The sequence below is a fragment of the Garra rufa genome, chromosome 21 (genome assembly GCF_049309525.1).
Source record: "Garra rufa chromosome 21, GarRuf1.0, whole genome shotgun sequence".
Taxonomy (NCBI): Eukaryota; Metazoa; Chordata; class Actinopteri; order Cypriniformes; family Cyprinidae; genus Garra; species Garra rufa.
Window position 1 is genome coordinate 21,528,012 of NC_133381.1, and position 25,062 is coordinate 21,553,073.

A 25,062-nucleotide genomic window follows, 5' to 3' on the forward strand; every position below is an offset into this window, starting at 1 on the left:
TGATGCATGCTAGTGCTCTATTGTAGAACGTCCATCTCTCTTAGTTCCTCATCTGTGTATTCTTGTTCACGTAAGTAAGTCTGGTAAATCATCCTCTCTGTCTAATTCTTCAGACATGTTTACGAAGCCAGTTTTATGTACAATGTGTGTCTTCCTCTGCTTGTAAACAAAGGTTCCAGGTTCCAGGTTCTACATCAGAATCCCGGTTCTTGTGTCAGCAGTGGCACATGCTTGAACCACTAATGTCACATGGTCTATTTTAACAATGTCCTTACTACATTTTTGGGCCTTGAATGTGTCAATTGCATTACTGTCACAATGCAGGGTCTGAAAGCTCATAAAAATATCTTAGTTTGTTTTTCTGAAGATGAACAAAGGTCTTACAGGTTTGGAACGACATGAGGGCAAGTTAGTAATTTTCATAGAATTTTCATCTGTTTCATCTGTTTCATTTGTTCAAGTACCAACTCAATGTCAAGTGCCATTAATTCGGTTAGTTAACAGTATATACTTGCTAAATTACATATGTACAGTATTCCAAAACATTATTGTAACTGTTGTTTGTGTCCTTATGACATCCAGGCAGAGCTTCAGGGTGGAGTTCTCTTTTGGGTGTTGCGTTGGGGTGAACAGACGGCAGAGTTGAGTGTATGGGTGGGCCTGTCCTACTGTGACGGGGGCTGGAACACTGTAAATTTGCTGAAGAGAGGCCCATTAGCGAGTGCTGGCCTCAACGACGTGTATGAACAGGACAGAAAGGGCATGGGCGGCCCTCTGACCATCAGCTCTCCACTCTATCTAGGGGGAGTCCCACCTGAAATACAACACCCAGCCCTGAATAAACACAGCCTTCTGCATGGTGAGTCACTTAATGTTTATTTGTAGGTTTGTTATCCTAAAAACTGATATATTTCTGTTTTTAATTTTGGATTATTCATTATGATTTCTGCAGTAGACTATTTGAGACATTTTTAAAATGATAGAACTGTATAGAAATGTTCAGGAGAATCTGTCAGGAGTTTACTGACAGTTTTTGTTGTTTCAGATAAATCCGGTCCATTCAGGATGCGACTTAAACATCTTTCTCCCTTTGTCTCTCCTTCTGTCTTTGTCTCTCTTTCATCCTCGTCTGTGCTGCGCTGCAGGTTTTGGCGGCTGCATCAGGGATGTTAGATTCGCACGCGGGCCTGTCGTAAGCTTGGCGGCCATGTCCAGCAGTGCTGTCAGAGTCAATCTGGATGGATGCCTGTCAGCTGACACCAGCGTTAACTGCAGGGGAAACGACTCCATTCTGGTATACACGGGCAGAGACAGGAGCGCAGAGGACCTGACACTGCAGCCCTTCACGGGTAAAAGCAGCATCCGACCCCTTTTCGCAAGCACATCCCCACCAGCGCGGTAGCCAAGCCTCATTGACCCGCAGCTATTTTGGCCTCGTGTTGCCTGGCTTGCCTCTGTGTCAGGCGATTGTTTGGCCTGATTTGTCCTTTCTGCTTGGGGTTTGTTATTGTAAAGACCAAACAGAAGAACAACATAATATGTCCAACCCAGCAATGGGAGCAGACACGACACCAGGGGCGCGGAGAGGTCATATCTAAAACAGCTACTGCTGTCCCCTTCATCAGCAATACTGCAAAACTGTTGAAAACTGCACCTTAGCTAATGCGCTCGGACAAATATAGCCAAGGTACTTCTCTTGTGAGTGATGGAGATGGAGCGAGAAAGAGTTTTTGTGTTTGCACAATAGACTTACTGTGCAGGGTGACGCATCAACATTCAGTGAAATAACTCAAATTGTCAATACATGAGCCTGTTTTTTTATGCTGAATGGTATTGAGAAAGCAATTTTTTTAAAATAGTTTTTTCTCTTTGTGTACAGAGTATTTGTATAGAGTGATGGCATCAGGAGAAGGAGGTTGGACAGCCGGGCCATGGCAGCGGGGGCGCAGCAGAGAGACAGGTAGGACAAGTGCCAATAGGCAGTCAAATGTCATCAGTTAGGCTTTGCATCTTACTGGAAAAATCATACAGTCTGATGTACATACAGTTGAGGTCAAAAGTTTACAGAATCTGCAAAATATTAATTATTTTACCAAAATGGGAGGGATCATACAAAATGCATGTTATTTTTTATTTAATACTGACCTAAATAAGATTTTTCACATAAAAGACATTTACATATAGTCCACAAGTGAAAATAATAGTTGAATTTATAAAAAAAATTACCCAGTTCTCAAAAATTTACTGTGCTGTTACCTAAATGATCCATAGCTGTGTTTTTTGTTTTTTTATTGTTTAGTGATTGAGTCATGAGTCCCTTGTTTGTCCTGAACAGTTAAACTGCCTGCTGTTCTTCAGAAAAATCAATCAACCCAAAGATTATTTGTTTTTTTAGCATTTGTGTGTATTTGAACCCTTTCCAACAGTGATTGTATGATCCTGAAATCCATCTTTTCATACTAAGAACAACTGAGGCACTCATCTGCAACTATTACAGAAGGTTCAAATGCTCACTGATGCTTCAGAAGGAAACACAATGCATTAGCCAGGGGGTGAAAACATTCGGAATTTGAAGATCAGGGTAAAGTTTACTTATTTTGTCTTCTGGGAAACAAATATGATATTTAGGCAAAATAAGAAAAATGTACACATCTTCATTCTGTTCAAAAGTTTACACCCCTGGCTCTTAATGCAGAAAGAAGAAATCTTATCGACACCAAACTTCTGAACAGCAGTGTAATTTACAATAATCTAATATGTAAATACATAAAGTACAGTTTACGTTTCCCCAAAAATACAGTGTATTCTGGCTACTATTTGTACTTTACAGTCATTTATACTGAGCACACACACTCTTACTCCCTCACCCGAGACAAAAAGGTTTACAACTTAGCCGGCACTACAGGCTCCATACTGATATTTGTTTATGTCATAGTTTTCAGGCCAACCCATTTTATTCTTATCTGCACAATATATGTAGCAGTCAAGGAGATGAGATGTGCTTGGAGATAGCTTATCGTGAAGCTCTTGGTAAGAGCGTGCATCACACACACTGCCTTATTACAGATGAAGATGCTGTCTGGAAGAGAGAGAAATGGTGGTGTCCATACTGAGACAAAGAAGCGTAGTTATGTCAAATGATAGTTAAATATTTAATTTAATTTAATTGTGCATAGTAATTAAGCACAAAAACAGTGGACTTTGCAAGGTATATTGGCCTATGAAATATGGCTTCATGTAAATTGGCTGTTGAAACATTTTGATGCATTATTAAAGGTACTAAATGAAAAATATAAAACAGGATTTGATTTTATCCATTAGTAATAATGCTTAATCAGTGTTCTAAAATAGCTATAGGTAATTGATAGTTAATTTAGTTTGAATAAAGATTAAGACAAGTTGTTTTCTTTGAAATAGGGTCAGGCTTTTCCACTTTCTGGATAGTTACACATTTACTTCCTGCCGTTCAACAGCAGTGTTATTTGGTTAAGAACACCTCAGTAATTTGTAATAGCAGCCCTGTTGGTACAGATGATGAATCGCAAGGAGTTCCTACTTAAATGTGTATACACCGCATTATAGGTCAGACCAGCTTTCCAGTGGTGGATATATCACACACGTCTGCTGTCTGGCTTGTTTTGACTGTATAAACGAGTGTTAAAGAGATTCTGTAGTGTGTGACACATCATAAATGATGCTTGTTGCATTTCTGCATATGTTTGACTGTTTTATTTATGCCCCCTAAAATGTGAATCCTGGAGAGAAAGCAAGCCGTCGCCTGATGGGCGTGAAATATAGCCCAGAATGAACGCTGGATGTACAGTCATATTAAATCAGTGCTGAAAAAGTTACAACTCTAATAAATTGTATTTATGCTAATGGTTAGATATGATTTACTGTGTCTATTAAAAGTGAGGAATGTGTGTGCTGCTTTTCTTTGGCCTGACACACACTTTCTCTCCTTCCCAATTGGATTCTCACACTCTCGTTCCTCTCCTCCCCCTTACTTTGCCTCTCTCTCTCTTTCTCCTGCTTTGCTTCTCCATGTGTCTCTCTCACCTATTATTTCCTGTACAGTTCCACAAAGTGTGCTGCCTCCCTCCAGAGTTGGGAGTGTAAATGGTTCCAGCGTGGAGGTGAGCTGGGAGGAGCCGGCGGAGGTCAGAGGTGTAATTGAGAAGTACGTACTGAAAGCGTACAGCCGGGACCGTCCCTCCTTGCCTCCCATCAGCGCCACCTTCCCCCACTCTCAGCACCTGACAGGTAAGAGCCACACTGTCCGCCTGGAGCTTGGCTCTGACACCTTTTAACCCCCTTGTTCGGTTTGGGGTCTGTGAGACCCCAGGGCCATTTTATTAGCTCGAAAAACATACTTAACATTAAGTTATCAGGATAATTCTTAATGATGTCATGAATTTGAAGGGAAAACGACATTGATTTTAAATTTGCGATTATTTTAGCTGTTTGAAAACACCTTATATATATATATATATATATATATATATATATTTTTTTAATAGTTCCAAAAACTCGCATGTCTTTCAAAGCCTTCCATAGAGAGAAAAAAAGTTGACTTTAGCATGCTTTTAACAAGAGTGCTTATTATGGAAAGAACATACGTAAAGGGATAGTTCACAAAAAAAAGAAAATTCTGTCATTAATTACTCACCCTCTTGTCGTTCCAAACCCGTAAGATATTTGTTCATCTTTCTAATTTGGAGAATTACAAATTAGGATATTTTTAATGAAACTTAAGAGCTTTCTGACCCTGCATAGACAGCAATGCAACTGACATGTTCAGGGCCTGGTGGAGACTGACACAGAAGAGAAGAAATTGTTAAATAAAGTCTAAGGTTCTGTCTAAGCAGGGCCAGAAAGCTCTCGGATTTCATCAAAAATATCTAACAAATGAACAAAGGTCTTAAAGGTTTGGAATGACATTAGGGTGTGTAATTAATGACATAATTTTTATTTTTGGGTGAACTATCCCTTTAAGTGTGAAATTAATGTAATGTGCAGTTAGTTGAATTTAGGAGTAGGACTTAAGCATACATTTTTCTATGCAATTTCATTGTTACTTCTATTGTCTTTGAAATATGGTTCAGTTGTACTGTCAAATGTGCTTTATATAAATATACTTAAGTGTAATTTCCACTGAAACATGTATATCATGTATTTAAATGTATTTGTAATTACACATTTGTAATGATATGTACAATTTACTACATTTAAATTAAAATTATAATCCAGCACTTTATATATGTTAGTCACATTAAAATAAGTGCACTTCTTTTAAACTTTTAAAACCATTCTTTTAATAATCTTTTGTCATACTTTAGAGTAAAACTTTTAATCTGATATTGAAGTGTAATTTGTAAAAGTGTACTTAAAGGAGAAGTTCACTTACAGAACAAAAATTAACAGATCATTTACTCACCCCCTTTTCATCCAAGATGTTCATGTCTTTCTCTCTTCAGTCGTAAAGAAAAAGTTTTTTGAGAAAAACATTTCAGGATTACTGCCCATATAGTGGACTTCTATGGTGCCCCGAGTTTGAACTTTCAAATGCAGTTTAAACACAGCTTCAAAGGGCTCTAAATGATCCCAGCCGAGGAAGAAGGGTCTTATCTAGCAAAATAATAAAAAAAGACAATTTATATACTTCGAGCCTCAAATGTTCATCTTGTCTAGCTCTGGGTCAACTCTGTGTATTCCGGTTCATGACAGTTAGGGAATCTCATTTTCTTCTCCAGCTTCAAAATCATCCTATATCACTGTTTTACCTTTTTTTTGTAAAGGGTGTTTGATGATCTTTGTACGTTAACTTTGTAAAAGAAAATGAGATGGGAATTTTTCGACCTACCCTAACTGTCTTGAACTGGAATACACAGAGTTGACGCAGAGCTAGACAAGACTAGCATTTGAGGTTAAAAAGTATATAAATTGTCAATTTTTTTTTTTTTTTAGAAAATAACCAATCGTTTTGCTAATGAAGCTGCATTTAAACTGCATTTTGGAAGTTCAAACTCGGGGGCACTATAGAAGTCCACTATATAGACAGAAATCCTGAAATGTTTTTCTCAAAAAAACTAAATCTATTTACGACTGAAGAAAGAAAGAAATGAACATCTTGGATGACAAGGGGGTGAGTAAATTATCTGTTATTTTTTGTTCTGGAAGTCAACTTCTTCTATAAGTGTGTTAAAACATAGTCTTGACAGTGTCTTTAGGGATACTTATGTGCGGTTATAAATATACCTTTTAAGATGTAATGTACCCTACAAGTGCATTAAATACAATTAAGCACTTTGGGTTTTTTTTTTTACTTAATTCACTTAATTCAACTTAATTCAGTGGTGACCATGACCATAAATCAAGATTTTCAGTGAATAAGTAAAAAAGTTTTTGACTTTAGTTTGTTCCTCACACTGAGGAACATCATGTGGCTTTGGAAGACTAGGAATAGAGTGCACAAGTTTTATGGACAACTTTTTTTTGCTCTTTTTGGAGCATGACAGCCCCTGGTCTCCATTCACTTTCATTGTATAGAAGAGAGTTGCCTGCTGAGCATCATTTGTTTGTGTTTTTTGGAAGGTATAAAGTCATACAAGTTTGTAATGACAAGTTTCCTGCTGTTTTGGTGAGCTGTCCCTTTAAAAGCAAAACGCATTAATGCTCCAGACGGTCTGTAGTCACGGCAGTGTTCCCTATGTGACATTGCAAGTTTATAGACTCAAAATCTGCTTGGTTACTTGAAATTACTTCAAAGAACAAATGAGGATCTTGAAACAACGATTACGTTCTCAGATGACCAATCACTGTGGCTATTCTCTGTCTCTGGGCAAAGCGTAACAAGAAGACCTTTTTTTTTGCCTTGTTCTTGGCACGCTTCAACCTGCGCAAGCCTAAGCCGCACTAATTTATGATAGCTGTGACACCAAAAGCAGAATTACACAGGCAGATAAAAACTCCGAAAGCAAATGAGTGGGTAACGAGAGGAGAGCAGGTCAGGCTCTTAATTGAATTAAAAGACGTCTGACAAAAAAAAAAAGTTACACTTACCTGGCCAATTACAGTTCGGCTAGGGTGTTTACCTTCCAACTCTTCCAAGATCTGTCTGCTACATGGATACAGTGGAAGCTAGCCAAAGATTCACTCATAGACTCCATTAAAGGATCCTGCCTTTATTTTTGGATGACAAATTTAAAAAATAAATCCACTTTTAAAGTCTACAAATGAATTAAAAGCAGCACTTGCTGAGGTTGTCGGTTCTGATTCATAAATCACTACAGAAGTGTTATTTATTCAGTGTTTATAGTCTGAATGTTTAGTTTTTTAAGTGTCAGTCGAATTTAGATGGTTTCATGCTCTCTATAACTAATTGTGATTGACAGAAAACATGTTTTTCTCATTGTTAATGTACTATGTTTGTTGAGAATGAGGGACTAATTTGACAAACTTCCAAGTTGTAGGTGAATATGTGCTAGAATATTATTTGAATGGATGTCTGTGACCCTATCAAATCAGACCAGAACTGAGGCTACGTCTTTAACATCTTCAAAAACAATCACTAATGAGTAAAAGTCCTGAGCGATGAATTAAAGTCAGAGGCATATTGATCACAGCAGGGCTGGATAGTGACTTTCATAGCGTGCAAGAAACCCCCTTTAAATAGCATCAGCCACTTTATCCATTAAATAACATCATTAGTGTCCCATATCCCGAATAGCAAAGGCCGTATCACTTTCCATCCGTCTGATTAATAGGAGATATTACTGTTTGATAATAAAGACCTTTTTAAATCCAGACCTATTATCAGAAGTGATGGTTATATTATGCTGTGTTTGAAAAGCCATTGCATTAAGTCTTTTAGGAAGCAGAGTTGGGGAGGCCCACTTTTTGAAATATGGAAGAGAAAAGAATGACATTTGCCTCTTGCTCTCTGAAACCTTCTCTTCCTCTCTTCTTTCGCAGGCACTTTAAGTGGCTTGGCTCCTTTTAGCAGCTACAGTATTACCCTAACGGCGTGCACTCAGGCCGGGTGCACCGAGAGCCCGTTCGCCATCGGCTTCAGCACTCCACAAGAGGGTAAAGTCATTTAGAAGGTCCTGACTCCCACATTTCTTTGATGAATAATAAAAGTGACGAGAGGGGCTCAAATAGTGCCGAGCCATTTGCTTGAAAACTCCAAACTAATTTGATGACAAAGTGCAATGCCAGGCTGTAATTGCTCCGTCTTATTTATTTTTTTATTTCCCCGTCTCGTTCTCATTCGCGTTTTCGGAGAGAGTGGTTTTAGGAATGGGGGTAAGTGCGGGATTGAACTCTTTCCCCTTTAATGACATGCATCTTTAATAGCTGTAATGCAGATTAATGGGCTTTTTAATTGCTGTTACATTGTTCATGCGAGAGCCTTGTCTTAATGTAAGGCATCTGAAAGATTAATGAAAGCTTCTTCATTTCACTCAAGCAGAGAAGTAAATCTAAAGACAGTTTGGACTAAAAAGAATTGATTGTGGAGCCAAAAAGTATGAAATCGAGAATCAAGCGGCCCATTTCCACCGTTTGCGTTCAATCCGGTGGCGTGAGCGCACCGCGGCAAACATCATTCCTCTCGCTTTCTTTCAACTCTTCCAGGCTCATTCTTTATTGCCTTCACATCTGTCTGACCGCACAGGCAAGACAAAGAACCCTCTTCCTCAGTCAGAGATGGAAAAAATGTCATGTCTATTGACCGAGAGCCTTTTTCCTACATGAAACAGCAAGAATAAAGACAGATTAATTGTCAGCAGCAATTATTTTCTCTGTCTGATTGTAGAAATAGAGCGGGTCCCAAAATAAAATGAGCTCGTTTTTAGGCCAATATTGTCAGATTTCTCTCTTCTGGCAGTGAGTACAGAGGCTGAAAAATGTAGATAGCGTTTTAATCTAAGTTGGGCTAAATAGCCTTGTATAAAGGATAGTATGACATCAAGGGTCATCGTGGAGTGAAAAAATCGATCTGATGTGGACTTGATTACTAACCCAAATTACAGTATCGATTCTCCATGAGAGGAATTTTTAACATTGTTTTAATACCACATACAGAAGCAACTTCATTCTCAACTTACTCTTGATCAGAACATATTTGACCTAAATTGCTCATTGAGGCTGCCTTTTTCTGTCACAAATATATTTCAACTGATAGCGACCTAGAAATAATGCAGACATTAAATATATATTATTTAATAACTCTATAATTAATCCTAAAACATTGTTAACTATGAAAATTATTATTAGTAGTATTATTTGTTATTTAACCTAATGCTAATGCAATGTCAGACCAAAATTAATTAATGTATTTAATTTATTTATTTATTTATTTTATTATTATTATTATTATTTCTCACTTCCGGAATTAAAATTTCCTGATAAATTACTCACCCCCATGTCATTCAAGAGTCATCTTTTTCTTCAGTCTAAAATATTAAAATTAAGGTTTTTGAGGAAAACATTCCAGGATTTTTCTCCATATAGTGGACTCTAATGGTAGCCAGCAGGTTAAAGTTCCAAATTGCCATTTTTAATGCAGCTTCAAAGGGCTCTACAAAACCCCAGCTGAGGAATAAGGGTCTTATTTAACTAAACAATCTGTCATTTTCTAAGGCTGATAATACACGGGGCAACTTTTTGAGCAGTTTAATCGGGCAACTTTTTTGAGTAATGTTGCTTGGTCACTTTCCCATTGAGAATGGGTAACAAATTTCTATCTTCTAATTTCTAATTTAGATCAGTCGTGGGCACTGGCTGCCTGTTGACGGCAGCATTTGCCCATGTTGCCCGGCAAAATTGCTCAAAAAGTTGCCCAGTGTATCATCAGTATAAGAAAAATACAACTTAATATACTTTTTAACCACAAATGCTTGCCTTTCGCTACCTTGACCTGACACACAGAAGGTAAAACACCTTTTCAAAAAACGACAGATGATTTTGAAGTTGGAGGAGAAAATTCGTTTTTCGCCCTATCCAACTTTTTTTAACCGAAATACACAGAAAAAGAACAACACTCTTAAAAATAAAGGTTCTAAAATGGTGTTTTTGCAGTAATGCCATAGAAGAACCATATTTGGTTCCCAAAGAACCTTTCAGTGAACAGTTCCTAAAAGAACCATTTTGAAGAACATTTAAAAAATCTAAAGAGCCTTTTTTGACTATAAAAAACCTTTTCTGCATTTGAAAGGTTCCATGGATGCTCAAGGTTCTTCACAGAAGCATTGATGCCAGTAAAAACCCTTTATTTTTAGACTGTGACTACACATGACTTTTCCAGTGTGATTACGCAATGCATGAAGACGCACATGCGCATTGCAGAGCTAGTGCAAGATGAGCATTTGTGGTAAAAAAAAAGTATGTAAATATGTATTTTTTAACAAAATGACAGATAAGACCCTTATTCCTCAGCTGGGATCTTGTAGAGCCCTTTGCATGGAAACTGCAATTTGGACCTTCAACCTGTTGATCCCCATTGAAGTCCACTATATGGAGAGAAATCCTGTAATGTTTTTTCTCAAAAAACCTTATTTCTTTGCGACAAAAGAAAAACAAGAACATCTTGGAAGACATGGGGTAAGTAAATTCTCAGGAAATTTTTCATTCTAGAAGTGAAATAATCCTTCAAGTCTATGCATTGTTGTCTCTACTACTAAAGTAACTAAAGTATTTAACTGCTTGATAATTTTATTGCCTTATTTTTTAATAGCTCCTGAGGAGGTTCCTTCACCTGCTGCGATCTCTTACCCTAACTCTCTGTCTGTCCACTGGGACCCTCCACCCAAACCCAACGGCATCATCACCCAATATGTCCTCTACAAAGACAATACTGTCGTGTACCAAGGCAACATGACTAGCTTCAATATCACAGGTAAGCAAGACTTGAAATGGAAGACTTGCCTTTGCTATCTGGTATCCATTGCTTGAATGGAAAGTGTCTTGTCAGGTTCACAAATGCATTGCCTAGATCGTTCAGGGTTTATTAAAAACTAAGCTATATTGAAAGCATTTGTGCCAAAACATTAAATATGCTGTTGGTGCTTTACTTTATCCATGTTTACACATTAAATGCAAGAATTCAAAAATAAAACCAAAATAAGAGGATGATTAGCATTTGAAAGGCAAAAAAGCAACTCACACCTTCCCAGGGGATGTTTCTGTAAGCCTTGTTATATTAAAACGTTCTAACTGTCATATTGTAAGGAAGAAAAACAGAGCCTGTTGGAATTTGCTTATGATATCTTCACAAAAAAGTGCACAAGTCCTGTCTAATGTGTTACTTGCTTTTTCGAAGAAGCCATTTTAGCTACTTTTCTATAGTTTTTTTATTAGGTATATTGAGCCAAAAACATTGCTGATTTAATTTGACGTGACAAATAATGCTCCTTTTCACCCTTAGAACTAAATAGACTACTTGGTACTGTAGCATTAAGATATTTATAATATATGTAATTGACCTCTTTTATGATTGGTTAACCTGTATGTACTGGACTAGTTCACTCTCTAGTCATCAAGTTATGGCAAGTTGTAGAAATACAGAATAGAAGTTAATTTGAGAGGTCATATGTTAATGATGTCATGTTGATGTCACTACTATTAATATTTACTATAGTGACTTTAGAATTTGTATTGTATTTTATTTTTTATTTTATTTGTTTATTGGAAATTAGTTTGCAAATTAACCTTCTAAGGAGGCTTGTGCATTAAAAAAAGCCCCAAAATGTATGTAATATGTCCCCTAAAGCAGCTCAAAAAGCACATTCTAGCTTTAATTTACCAGGTGAGATTAGAATTAAAGAGAATAAACTGAAATAATAAAAAAAATGGAATGCAGAGATCAAAACTTGTTACCTTTTAATGAAAGCAAGAAAAAGCAAACATTCAGACCACATGGTGGACGCCTGGGCCAGATATGAACTAAGGGAATGGCTGTCCATTTTCCTCTTGATTTAATCAAATCCTGCAGTCAATAGGTGGAGCAGATGCTCGGCTCTAAAGAGCGTCACTTGTATTACTGTATTTCATCTTGCCAGTGGAGACAGGGCCAACAGCCAGCCATTGTTTGTTGTTTGTTTTCTTTTTTCTATTCCCTGTGTGCTCTTTCTGCGAGTAGCGGCAGCCCCTGCTCTTGGCGGTAATACATGAACATTGTGAGATGTTTTATTAAAAGGCTCCAATGCTCCAGCCGCCGTTTGACCCGGGGTGAGAAGCATGCCTAAATGATATGGAGCCCCCAAAAGGCCAATTTACACTCAGGACAGGTATATTCTCACTGAGATGAATCATTCAGAATGTCAGCCCCCTCCTCCGCTCACACACACTCCTGCACATAAACGTATAGACTTCCACTACTGGATTGAAAGGAATTCTCAAGCATCTAACAAACCTTTTGGCTTAGACAAATATATGTTTTTGTTTCTTTTTCTTTATATATTTACTCATTGTAAATATCTGTGTTTGTTTTTTGAAAATAATTATCTTATGCTCTCCAAGGCTATGTTTATTTGATCAAAAATACAGTAAAACAATAATATTGTGAAATATAAAAAAATAGCTCTTTTCTATTTGAATATATTTTTAATATAATTTATTCTTGTGATGTCAAAGCTGCATTTAATATGTTAATTGGTGCTCAAGAAAGTACACTATAATAAGTAGATGTTGAAAATTAATATTACTCACAGTATAATTATACTGTAACAAGGGCACTTTAAAATAAACTAACATTTCTTAATATTTCGGATAATGAAAACAGTTATGCTGTTTAATATTTTTTGTGGAAACCATGATACTTTTTTATTTTTTATTTTATGATGTATAGAAAGTTCAAAAGAACAGCATGTATCTAAAATAGAAATATTTTGTGATATTACAATTGTCTTTACTGTCACTTTTGATCAGTTTAATGCAATTGCATTATTGCAACCATTTTTTAATGGTATTGTCCTCTAAGAAGTGGCATATATTTGCTTCATAATTCAGTGCACTATGAAAAAAATGGTGTAGAACCAATTTTTACTCAGATATTGCTAGTTAATTTCACAAACAACTACAAAGAAATGGCACTTAAATTAAATATGAAATTTTGAAGTACAAAAATGTCATGTAAACATAACCTTTTTGTTTAATTTAAAACTATATTTTTTGTTTTATTTACAACGTTGAAAAATATTTTTAGTGGAATATGATATGTATAAATTTAATCATATGGAGTGTTATTTATTTATTTACGCTACCAGTCAAAAGTTTTTTTTATGTTTTTTTTTTTTTTAAAGAAGTCTCTTTGCTCACCAAGCCTTCATTAATTTGGTCCAAAATACAGGAAAAGCAGTAATATTGTGAAATATTTTTTTTATTAATTAAAATAACTGCTTTCTATTTAAATACATTTTAAAATGTAATTTATTTCTGTTATCAAATCTAAATTTTTATTATCATTACTTAAGTCTTCAGTGTGACATTATCCTTCAGAAATCATTCTAATAAGCTGATTTGCTGTTCAACATTTTTTTTATTATTATTATCAATATGTAAGTAATTTTTTTCAGGATTCTTCGATGAATAGAGAAAGATCCAAAGATCAGCATTTATCTGAAATAAAAAGCTTTTGTAACATTAAACACTATACCATTCAAAAGCTTCGGAGTCAGTATAATTAAAAAAAAACATTATTACTCTTATTGAGCAAGGGTGCTTTAAACCGATCAAAAGTGATAATAAAGACATTTATAATGTTACAAAAGATTTCTATTTCAGATAAATGCTGTTCTTCTGAACTTTCTATTTCTCAAAGAAACCTGAAAAAATTCTACTCAGCTGTTTACAACATAATAATGATAATAATAAATGTTTTTTGAGCAGCAGATCAGAATATTACAATGATTTCTGAAGGATCATGTGACTGGAGTAATGATGCTAAAAATTCAGCTTTGAACTCACAGGAATAAATTACATTTTAAAATATATTAAAATAGAAAACAGTTATTTTAAATAGTAAAAATATTTCAAGTTTTTCCTTTTTTTTTTTTTTTTTGCTGTATTTTGGATCAAATGAATGCAGGCTTGGTGAGCAGAAGAGACTTCTTTAAAAAACATTACAAATCTTACTGTTCAAAAACTTTTGACTAGTAGTATAATTAATGTTGTTTATTGGTTTGACTAATTAAAACGTTTCATCCTTTTAAAATAACAGAATAAAATATAAATAAATCTGAATACAATTTTTAAGTTTTATAAAGATCTGACACTATAATGTAAGTGCAAATAATCAAGTTTGAATAATAAGTGTAAGTACCTGAGGTTAACCAGAGCATATTTCTGGTATAGATTCAAGTTTGTCTGAAAAAACATTTCATGGATTTTTTCAGTTGTTTTTCAAGTAAAAAAATATGCATTTTTATAATGCTACCAACAAATCAGTGAGAGCAGGGTCTTATTCCACATCCAGATTGAAAATTACAGCTTTCCTGAGTGTAATCATTGGGGCGTCCATGTATCCGAATGTCATTTTATTGCAGCACCTAAGCGGTGCTGATGTTGTAGCGAAGTGAGCTCTCTTTTCACTCAACCTTGTCTCGTTTCTGCTTGTCCAATGCAAACCCACATAAACAAAGGTCACGCTGAAGTCAATGTCCTCAGTCCACTCTCAGAGAGAAATACCCGAGCGCATATCACATTGAGTCTGTGTAAAGAGCCATAAAGCCTTCAGAGGCACCGCACCAGGGTCTCCATTTACATCTCCTTCCTTTTTGATCAGCCTGAGCTTCTCTCCTGAATGGCTAAAGATATGCCTGACTACATATGTATTACAACCCCAAGCCAAAGCAGAAAATGTACTGAAGGCTTTGAGGGCATTTCTCATAAGACACATTGTGCGGCAGGATGTTATTTTCAGTCTGCTCGGTGGGGTATCCCGTATTTATTGTGGATCGTTGTAAAGGCAGAGGTCTGATGTGATAAGACGCTATGGAGCGCTGCATTGCTGCGGCTGCCGTCCCCTCCCCTTCACCCCGCCACGCGCAAACCCGGGGATTCCAATTTCCTTCAGGATATCTTAGCTCAGCTTCCAAGCTGCCCCCGCTGTGATTTTGGAATATCTCACCTTTTTTATTCCTCCTTCCTTGACAGTAAACTGCTTTCAGGTGCTTCAAGGAGAGATCCTCCTTCCCGTCAAGTGTAGCCTTTGAAACGCAACGCTCTCAGGCAGTGTTTGCGACTCTGGTTTCCCAGTACAAATGATCAGTGTTGGGCACATACCTTTAAAAAAGTATTTAGTTATAGTTACTAGTTACTTCTCACAAATAGTAACTGAGTTAGTAACTGAGTTACATCATTATAAAAGTAACTAATTACCAGGCAAAGTAATTATTACGTTACTTAAAAAAATCTAATTAGTAAAACTGTAAAATAAATATAAAACATTGTACACTAATCTACACTAGTTTAATGTTGTTGTGGGACAACGTGAAAGACAACTATCAGATTCAACATATTATTATAAATATTATCATTACTATAGTGGAACAATAAAGCACAAATAAAGATGGTTTAGAACTTTAAATATCGTTATCACCTGCGTTCTAAGCCACTAATTTTGTGGCGGCATGTGACGATGTGAGGTGCTTCATTTTAGAATTACTTGTCACAGACGCAGAGAGACTCTTTTTTTCCTGCATAAGTTGCACATTACATAAATATTTTTGCCTTTCACCTCAGCGAGGAAAAAGTATGCTTATACTTCCAGTTTTCAAAAGCTACCTTTGAACTTGTTGGACTTGCCATCGTTGTTAGGGATGGGCATATCGATCCTAAAGTATCGATATATCGATACTGATGCAAGTATCGAAAGTATCGATACTGAAATAAAAAATATCGATACTAAGGTGTGTTTATTTACCAGTGATTTTGTTTATTTAACAAAAAGCAAGGCGTACAATGTACATTGAACTGGACGTATAACCTATGTTAGGGAATAACTGTGCACGATATAACAATTTTCCTACTCATCTGAACGCACGCAAACGTTGCAAGACAGAACCAATCAATCACAGAGAGGATTCACTCACTTCAGACAGTGCCTTCAAACAGGGCTGCATTTCCCAAAAGTATCATAAGAAAGCATTTCACAATAAACAAACTGAAATTGTAGCCTATGTATTTTGTGCAATTACATTCTTTAAATTAACACTTAAAGTTCATTGATCATGTTTTGTAGTAATGTTAATATAAATTATACACCGTCAGAATAAAAATGTTGTATTTTATGTGTCCAACAGCCTGTCACTGGCAGGCAGCCCCTTATGAAACTAAGTATTTTTAATTATAGGTTTTGTAGTTACCACTACAGTAAACATATTTTAACCACGTGTAAAAAATAAAAGTTAATTAGTTGCAATTAAGGCATATTAAATGTTAAAATGCATTTCAAAATTTATAGTTAAGGGTATAATTACATATTTTACTCTTATTAATTTAATAAATGTAATAATTTAAAAGTTAAGTTTAGAAGTATCGTATCAGTATTGATATCGATGATACTGGCCTTAAAAGTATCGGTATCGTATCGAAAACAAAATAAGTGGTATCGCCCATCCCTAATCGTTGTGACTCCTGGATGTCGGTGTGTGCGACTAAACGTGCGCGTGTTTGTGTGTGAACACCCGCACTACTCTGCCTCTGATTGGCAAACAATGGAAATTTACTCAATGTAAGCCAATCATCGCGTTCTCAGTTACACCACGTTTACAGCCACACCAATCATCATCACTGGTTATGTGTCCCGCCTCAGCCCCGAACATACACAAACACACACACACCTCAGAGAAAGAGAGGTCTTATGGCTGAGAAAGACGCTGCTCGCATGAAAACCGCTTCAGTGCACTGCAAAAAAATGCTTTTCTTACTTAGATTTTTTGTCGTTTCCAGCCAAAATATCTAAAAATTCTTTAATCAAGAAGGATTTTCTAGACAAGTAAAAATTATTGTCTTGTTTTCAGAAAAAATAAATCAAAATTAAGCAAGCTTTTGCTTAAAACAAGCAAAATAATCTGCCAATGGGGTAAGAAAAATAATCTTATTTCAAGCAGACAACTAGATTATTTTTCTTAGTCCATTGGCAGATTATTTTGCTTGTTTTAAGCAAAAACTCACTTAATTTTAACTTATTATTTCTAAAGACAAGCTAATTTTTTTACTTGTGTAGAAAATCCTTCTAGATTTAAGAATTTGTAGATATTTTGGCTTGAAACAAGACAAAATATCTAAGTAAGAAAAGCATTTTTTGCAGTGTGTTCTCAGTTATAGTAACGCGCATTTTATTGTCAGTAACGGTAATGGCATTATAACGGGAGAAAGAGTAATTTGTTTGATTACTCGTTACTGAAAAAAGTATCGCCGTTAGTAACGGCGTTTATTTATAGCGACGTTATTCCCATCACTGCAAATGATTAACAAATGATTCCAGCTATGTGTGAGAAACAGAGAGGCAGGAGCTCGCTGATCATCACAACAACATAAAGAAACCAAATTTAAAAATATCGCAATACGAGAGATTAAATCACAGCTTTCAGGTCATGTTGGAATTACATCAAGTGGTTGATCTCTGTAGGTTTGTGACCAAATTGAAAGGTTAATGACAAAAAAATCAGAGAGCTGGAATACAGATGCCAACTAAAGATAATGGAATCACACTTTGTTTACAATTACAAGTCAGATTACAAGGACTTTAAGGTTCTAATATTATGGTAACATCACATCTACTGTATCACAGAGCTTTGTTGAGCTTTATTGTCCATTCAAACTACCTAGAACAAGGGTTCTCAACTCTGGCCCTCGAGGTCCACTTTCCTGTAGAGTTTAGCTCCAACCCTAATCAAACACACCTGAACAAGCTAATCAAGCTCTTCATCATTACTAGAAAATTACAGGCAGGTGAGTTTGATCAAGGTTGGAGGTAAACTCTGCAGGAAAGTGAACCTCGAGGGCCAGAGCTGAGAACCCCTGACCTAGAATCTTGGAGCTAAAGGGGCTTTATGACTTTACAATAGGAAGAATCGCCGACAACTAGGGATGGGCATATCGATCCTAAAGTATCGATATATCGATATTGATGCGAGTATCGAAAGTATCGATACTCAAATTAAAAATATCGATACTAAGGTGTGTTTTATTTACCAGTGATTTTGTTTATTTAACAAAAAGCAAGGCGTACAATGTACATTGAATTGGACGTATAACTGTGCACAAAATAACAATTTTCCTACTTATCTGAACGCACGCAAACGTTGCAAGACAGAACCAATCAATCACAGAAAGCATTCACTCACTTCAGACAGTGCATTCAAACAGGGCTGGGTTTCCCAGAATTATCATAAGAAAGCATTGATGCTTTTGGGAACGGCAGCCCAGAACAATGCTTATCAAAGGACAGAAAATAAAAACATGTTTGAGCTATTTCACAATAAACAAACTGAAATTGTAGCCTACGTAATTTGTGCAATTACATTTCTTTAAATTAACACTTAAAGTTCATTGATCATGTTTTGTAGTAATGGTAATATAAATTATACACCGTCAGAATAAAAATGTTGTATTTTATGTGTGCAACAGCCTGTCACTGGCAGCCCCTTATGAAACTAAGTATTTTCAATTATAGGTTTTGTAGTTACCACTACAGTAAACATATTTTAACCATGTGTAAAAAATAAAAGTTAATTAGTTGCAATTAAGGCATATTAAATGTTAAAATGCATTTCAAATATAAAGTTAAGGGTATAATTACATATTTTACTCTTATTAATTTAATAAATGTAATAATTTAAAAGTTAAGTTTAGAAGTATCGTATCGGTATCAATATCGATGATACTGGCCTTAAAAGTATCGGTATCGTATCGAAAACAAAATAAGTGGTATCGGCCATCCCTACCGACAACTTTGTCCCGGTCCTCAAACTACGTCTCACAACCAAACACACGCGAGAAGTGACATGGAATCAAGGCGAGGTCAGGCGTGTAAGTTCTCACGTGAGACTGGGATTATTATAAAAAAAATGGCAGCCCGCAAGAAGCTTGTTATACAAATTGCATGTGCACTCATCTGCAGCGAAAAGAAAAGAAGCCGAAGCTATTCTTGTTGATATTGTGGTCTATACCTTCGTAACTCCTCCCTCAACTTCCCGCTGGCCTGGATGTTGCTGTCTCATTGGCTGTAGGTAATCGCTGATGTGATTTTCAGTCAGATCACCTTTCACAGGGCCAGATATTTAGCATGCCAAATATCTCATGGCGATTCTCTCAGATCGCGTCTTTGATAGTTCACACTGTGTGATTGTCACTCACGTGAACGAGCACCGATTTGCCTGTGATTTCGGGCATTTGTCGGCGATTTCTCAAAACCTGTCGGCGAGTCAAAATCGGGACTAAAATCATGCAGTCTGAACTCGGTTTAAGATTAAAAGATATATTTTAATGTTATTAATCAAATTGATTTATAAAATTAATATAATAATTGATACTCTTTTTCTTAAACTTATACTTTTTTTTCTTAAAAGTGGTTTTAAGGCCGAAATGTGAAGTTTAGCGTTTCATAAAACTTGTTGTTTTGTGAAAACCTGTATCTGAACTGAAAATCATGCTTTTTATAGTAATGTTACAGTTTAATATATTAGACATTGCCCTACCCCACTCTTATGGTATTAGTTTTATTTTGTGCAGGTCTTAAAGAGGTCTTTAAAAAGTCTTAAATTTGATTTTAAAAATCCTACAGATACCCTGTTTAAGCTAATTTACCTTTGATAATTACGTTGCAAGATTGTTTAAGGTAAAAAAAAAGGGTAGTTTTCCCTTTTATGTGTTAAAATGTTTAAATCTGTAGCACATTCCACAGATCATTTGCTTTAAACTGCAAATTTGTCATTTTCCTCTGTTCATGTTCCTCAATACTTTTGTTTGATTGTTTTATATGACTTTGGTTCACTTTGGAACACAAAATATCAAACCTGATGAAGCATGGCAATCACTGGCTAAGTTCGTTCTTATCAACCTATGAAAAAAATAAACGTCTTAAGAAATTTAAAAGTAAAATAAAAAACAATTAAAAGCCTTGGAGTAAATTCACCCATAACAAACAGGTGAACTCTACCACTGCATTAAACCTGTTTTACTAAACTAAAGACAGAATAATGCTGCTTTGTGGAGTAAGTGTTGTAAATTATTATGATAATAATGAAGAGATTGTTTTTTCCCCTCTGTCCAGGTGTTGGTGTATTCACTCCTCATAAGTTGATGCTGGTAGCCTGTACTGAGGCAGGATGCACCAACAGTTCCCAAGTTACCCTGTTCACAGGTCAGTTGCCCCCCACGCATGTAGAGCCACCCGTCTTGACCGTACTGGATGCCCGCAGTATCCACATACAGTGAGTACAAAAAAAAAATCTATAGGACAAGTACTTTTAATATTATGAGTTTAAAATAATTACATAAATGTTTGTTTTGTATTTAATAATTTTTAAAGCCTTTTAAGGCATGTGTTTTTGCGCAATGTAGTTAGACTTTTTTTTAATAATAATAAAAAAAAACATGTTCCACCCTCACTAGGTCCGTCCTTGGACCACACGCACACATGCACACTAACGAGGCATGAACGCCAATGAAGGTGGTCGTTCTAACCTTTTATATGACAATGTTTTATCAGAGAGATACGCTAATGAGGTGACGTACATTTGCTCTCTGTAAGAGGACGAACACATCTCAGGTCTTGTTATTCCTCACCATTATACTAAAACTAAGCTCCGCATGTCAAACCATAACCCTCTGAAGATACAATATAACCCCTGTTAAAAAAAAAAGTCCTCACCACAAAAATCTCACACTAGAGCGATTTATCTGACCAACCCGTATGTCAAATTTGAGAAGCTGTCCCTATCCACAGCGTGGGTGCATTAATCAACTGAGTGTTTTCCATATAATCATAAAGTACGCCCCTTCCGCCAGTCATGCCATTGGCTGTTTGTCCTTATTGTCTTTGCGTGTCCTCTGGCTGCAGTTGAGCAACCAGGGGAACGGAGCAATGGAGCAGGCCTTGATTTAGGGGCTAATGCTCAACTCCTGCACCCATGCCGGACCGTCTCATTGGACTATATGAAAATGTACAGTCCGACCTTCTTCCGGCCTGTTTAGCATGCAGAAATTTCTCCAGTGCTTGACCCTCGCCGCTTGACTTAGAGAGAGAAGAGTGGAAAAAACAGTCCGCACAAGATTCTTCCCAGCAGCCTGCACCCCGGGCCTATAGCAATCTATGTGAAAGCCTTTAGAGGTTCATCTTCAGCTGCCCCATCGCCATCACTTAAGAACTATCCGGAGAGGGCACCATGCCACACAACAACGCGAGGGTACGAGGAGAGAATAGAGGAAGAGTGAGAGAGAACTGTAAGGGAGTTAAGGGGCAATGGGGAAACTGAACTTATGTACACTTTGTTTTAGGCCAAGTGAGATGACAGAAGCGCTTCGGCGCATTTCCCATCAGAAAGAAAATGTCATCACTTTACTGAATGATCACAGGTGGGGAGAGAGCAAGAAGGAGAGGTCCATGAGGAGAATATATATTTGAGCTGTCACCTACACCGTGGCAAAATCCACCACCAGTTCACTGGCATCAGAAAGCGGCGATTAAATTACTCACACCACTCCACCTTTACCGGGCCGCCCGAGGAGGCCTTTGATACCTGGAAAGAAAGCTATCCTGTAGCATTCCTATTCATCTCAATCGCGTTCGCTCGATTGTCACGCCAAAGTCACGCAATTTAAAATCTGCCATTTTTGCTTAATGGTGCTCAGGATGTTTTGACCAACCAACTGAGCAGTAAATATGGTAAATGGTTTCATGACAGTTGTGACTGGCATGCGCACAGTCTCAAACACTTTAGTACTCTAGTATCTATCCTGAGCTCTAAAGAAGAATCTGTAACTTCAAAATGAACTTGGAACTGGTACAACCTCTGCTATGTTATATATTAACATATACAATATATGTATGTAATGAAATATATAATATTATTAAATATTTGCGGTTTACAAATATTGTAAGAAATAATTATTGCGACACAATATTACACTGTTTTCTACATTAATATGTTTATAATAATAAATGTTTGATTAATTAGTTGATTAATTGGTTAATTAATTAGATTGATTTCTGAAGGACAATTGGTTTAGCCATCACAGGAATAAATTACACTTTAAAATCTATTAAAATAGAAAACAATTATTTTAAATTGTAATAGTTTACAATATTACTGTTTAAGCTGTATTTTTAATAAATGTCAGAATAATTTTTTTTTTAAAAAGGATATTGTAAATTTTCTGATGTTTTTCCTCAGAATTGCATGATATTAATTACATTAGTCATGATAACTGCAAGAAATAGTCAGAATTGTGAGATAAAAACTCACAATTATGACTTTTTTCTTGCAAATGCAAGTTTGTATCTCGCAATTCTGACTTTTCTCACAATTCTGACTTTTTCTTAGAATTGCGTCATGTAAACTCACAGTTGCACAAAATAATTAGAATTGCAAGATAAAAACCTACAATTCTGACTTTTTTCTCTCAGTTCTCAGTTTCTCAGAACTGTGATATACAAACTGCAAACTGCGAGTTATAAAGTCCAATTTTGAGGGGAAAAAAGACTTCTATGTTGCATTTCTGACTTTTTTTCTTAGAATTCTTAGAAAAAAAGTCAGAAATGCAATTACGCAATTGTTTTTTTTCTCACAAATGCAAGTTTTTATTGTGCAATTCTTTTTTTCTCACAATTGTGACTTTTTTCTCAGAATTGCATGATACAAACTCAATATTATGAGAAATAAAATCAGAATTGCAAGATGAAAACGTGCAATTATGACTTTTCTGGCAAATGCAAGTTTATATTGTGCAATTCTGAATAAAAACTCACAATTATGACTTTTTTTCTCAGAATGTGTGATACAATCTCTCAATTGTGAGAAATAAGGTCAGAATTGCAAGATAAAAAATAGTTATTATGAGTTTATATCTTGCAATTCTGACTTTTTTCTTAGAATTCGTGATACAATCTCAAAATTGCAATAAGTTAAGTCAGAATTGTGAGATAAAAACTTGCAGTTATATTTTTTCTCACAAATTCCAGTTTATATCGTGCAATTATGACTTTTTCTCACAATTATGACTTTTTTTCTCAGAATATGTGATACAATCTCTCAATTGTGAGAAATAAGGTCAGAATTGCAAGATAAACTCGCTATTATGAGTTTGTATCTCGTAATTCTGTCTTTTTTTCCTCACAATTGTGAATTTATATCTTACAATTCTATTTTCTTTCTCGCAATTGTGTTTATATCTTGCGATTCTGACTTTTTTCTTAGAGTGCGTGATACAAACTCAAAATTGCAATAAATGAAGTCAGAATTGTGAGATAAAAACTTGCAGTTATATTTTTTCTCACAAATTCGAGTTTATATCGTGCAATTCTGACTTTTTTTCTTAGAATGTGTGATATAAACTCAATTGTGAGAAATAAGGTCAGAATTGCAAGATAAAAACTAGCTATTATGAGTTTGTATCGCAATTCTGGCTTTTTTCCCCTCACAATTATGAATTTTTATCTTACAATTCTATTTTCTTTCTCGCAATTGTGAGTTTATATCTTGCAATTCTGACTTTTTTTCTTAGAATGTGTGATACAAACTCACAATTGCGAGAAATAAAGTCAAAATTGGAAGATAAAAACCTTTTTCTCACAAATGTAAGTTTGTATCTCGCAATTCTGACTTTTTTTCTCGCAGTTGTGAGTTTATATCTTGCAATTCTGACTGTTTTCTCAGAATTCTGACTTTTTTTTAGAATTGCATGACAAACTTAAAATTGTAAGAAATTAAATTGTTTAATTGTGAGATAATTGTGATTTTCGGAATTGTGAGATAAACTAGCCATTATGACGTTTTTCTTGTCAATTTAAGTTTATATCTCAAAATTCTGACTTATTTTTTCAAAATTCTGACTTTTTTTTTTTTCTCAAAATTCTGACTTTTTTTTTAAATTCTGACATTTTTCTCTGAGAATGCGTGATATAAACTCACAATTGTAAGAAATAAAGTCAGAATTACGAGATAAAAACTTTTTTTCAGAATTGTGTGATATAAACTCACAATTGTGAGTTTTATTCAGTAGCAGAAATGGGTTTCCATACATTTCTAATGTAACAAAAAATAGTTTTTTATCAAACTAATGCTTTTTAAAAATATTTTTATTGATTAAAGAATCCCAAAAAAAGTATCATGGTTTCATGGACAATCGGCTTAGCCATCACAGGAGTAAATTGCACTATTATATATAAAAAATAAAAAAAAAATTAAATTGTAATGTTTCACAATATTACTGTTTTTGTATATTTAATACATGAATGCAGCCATTCATTTCAACAAAAGCATTAAAAATCCTATCAACCCCTATCAATTTTTTTTTTTTTTTTAGATATTATTTCTTTCTTTCAATATATCTCATCTGAATACTTTGAAATGTTTTTCAATAGAGAAAGAAAGAAAGAATAGAAGATTTTTGGGGTTTAGTCACAGTGTAGTTACAGTATCTACCAGCAGGGGTTGATGGGGGCCGAGCTAACCGCCAAAACCTTGACCCCTTGGATCCAAAGCATTCTCTCTCTTTCTTGTCTCCGGCAGCATAGCAGCCCACCTCAACAGCCTTCATTCAATTATGCTCATTTCAGGCATTGAAGAAGGAAAAAAAAATACAAGCCTTTTCTTTTTATTCTCCTGCTACCTCTGTATTAATGGCAGTGGAGAGCTTGTGATCTCTGTAAGCCATTTATTAAAAAGATGTATATAACCCAATTTGTCTCATCACCGATTTTCATAACTTCATTATGTATCTGCTCTATCCTGACGGCAGCGCCTCAGAGGGAAACTCACCTTATTTATTGTCTTCATCCGCCAAGAGGGGGAAATGGTTATTGCTTTATTTCCATTGGATATTTCAATTTGA

At 35.5% G+C, this 25,062-nt stretch overlaps 1 protein-coding gene across 1 annotated transcript in view; it reads left to right on the forward strand.

Moving 5' to 3' along the window:
* ush2a (Usher syndrome 2A (autosomal recessive, mild)) overlaps window positions 1–25,062 on the forward strand; it is a 356,033-nt gene that overhangs the window by 127,527 nt on the left and 203,444 nt on the right. The window contains exons 26-33 of the mRNA XM_073826569.1: window positions 583–859; window positions 1,146–1,349; window positions 1,880–1,960; window positions 4,078–4,263; window positions 7,975–8,088; window positions 10,739–10,900; window positions 20,282–20,441; window positions 24,741–24,876. Of these exons, the coding sequence (XP_073682670.1) occupies window positions 583–859; window positions 1,146–1,349; window positions 1,880–1,960; window positions 4,078–4,263; window positions 7,975–8,088; window positions 10,739–10,900; window positions 20,282–20,441; window positions 24,741–24,876 (1,320 nt within the window). The remainder of the gene's footprint in view (window positions 1–582; window positions 860–1,145; window positions 1,350–1,879; window positions 1,961–4,077; window positions 4,264–7,974; window positions 8,089–10,738; window positions 10,901–20,281; window positions 20,442–24,740; window positions 24,877–25,062) is intronic.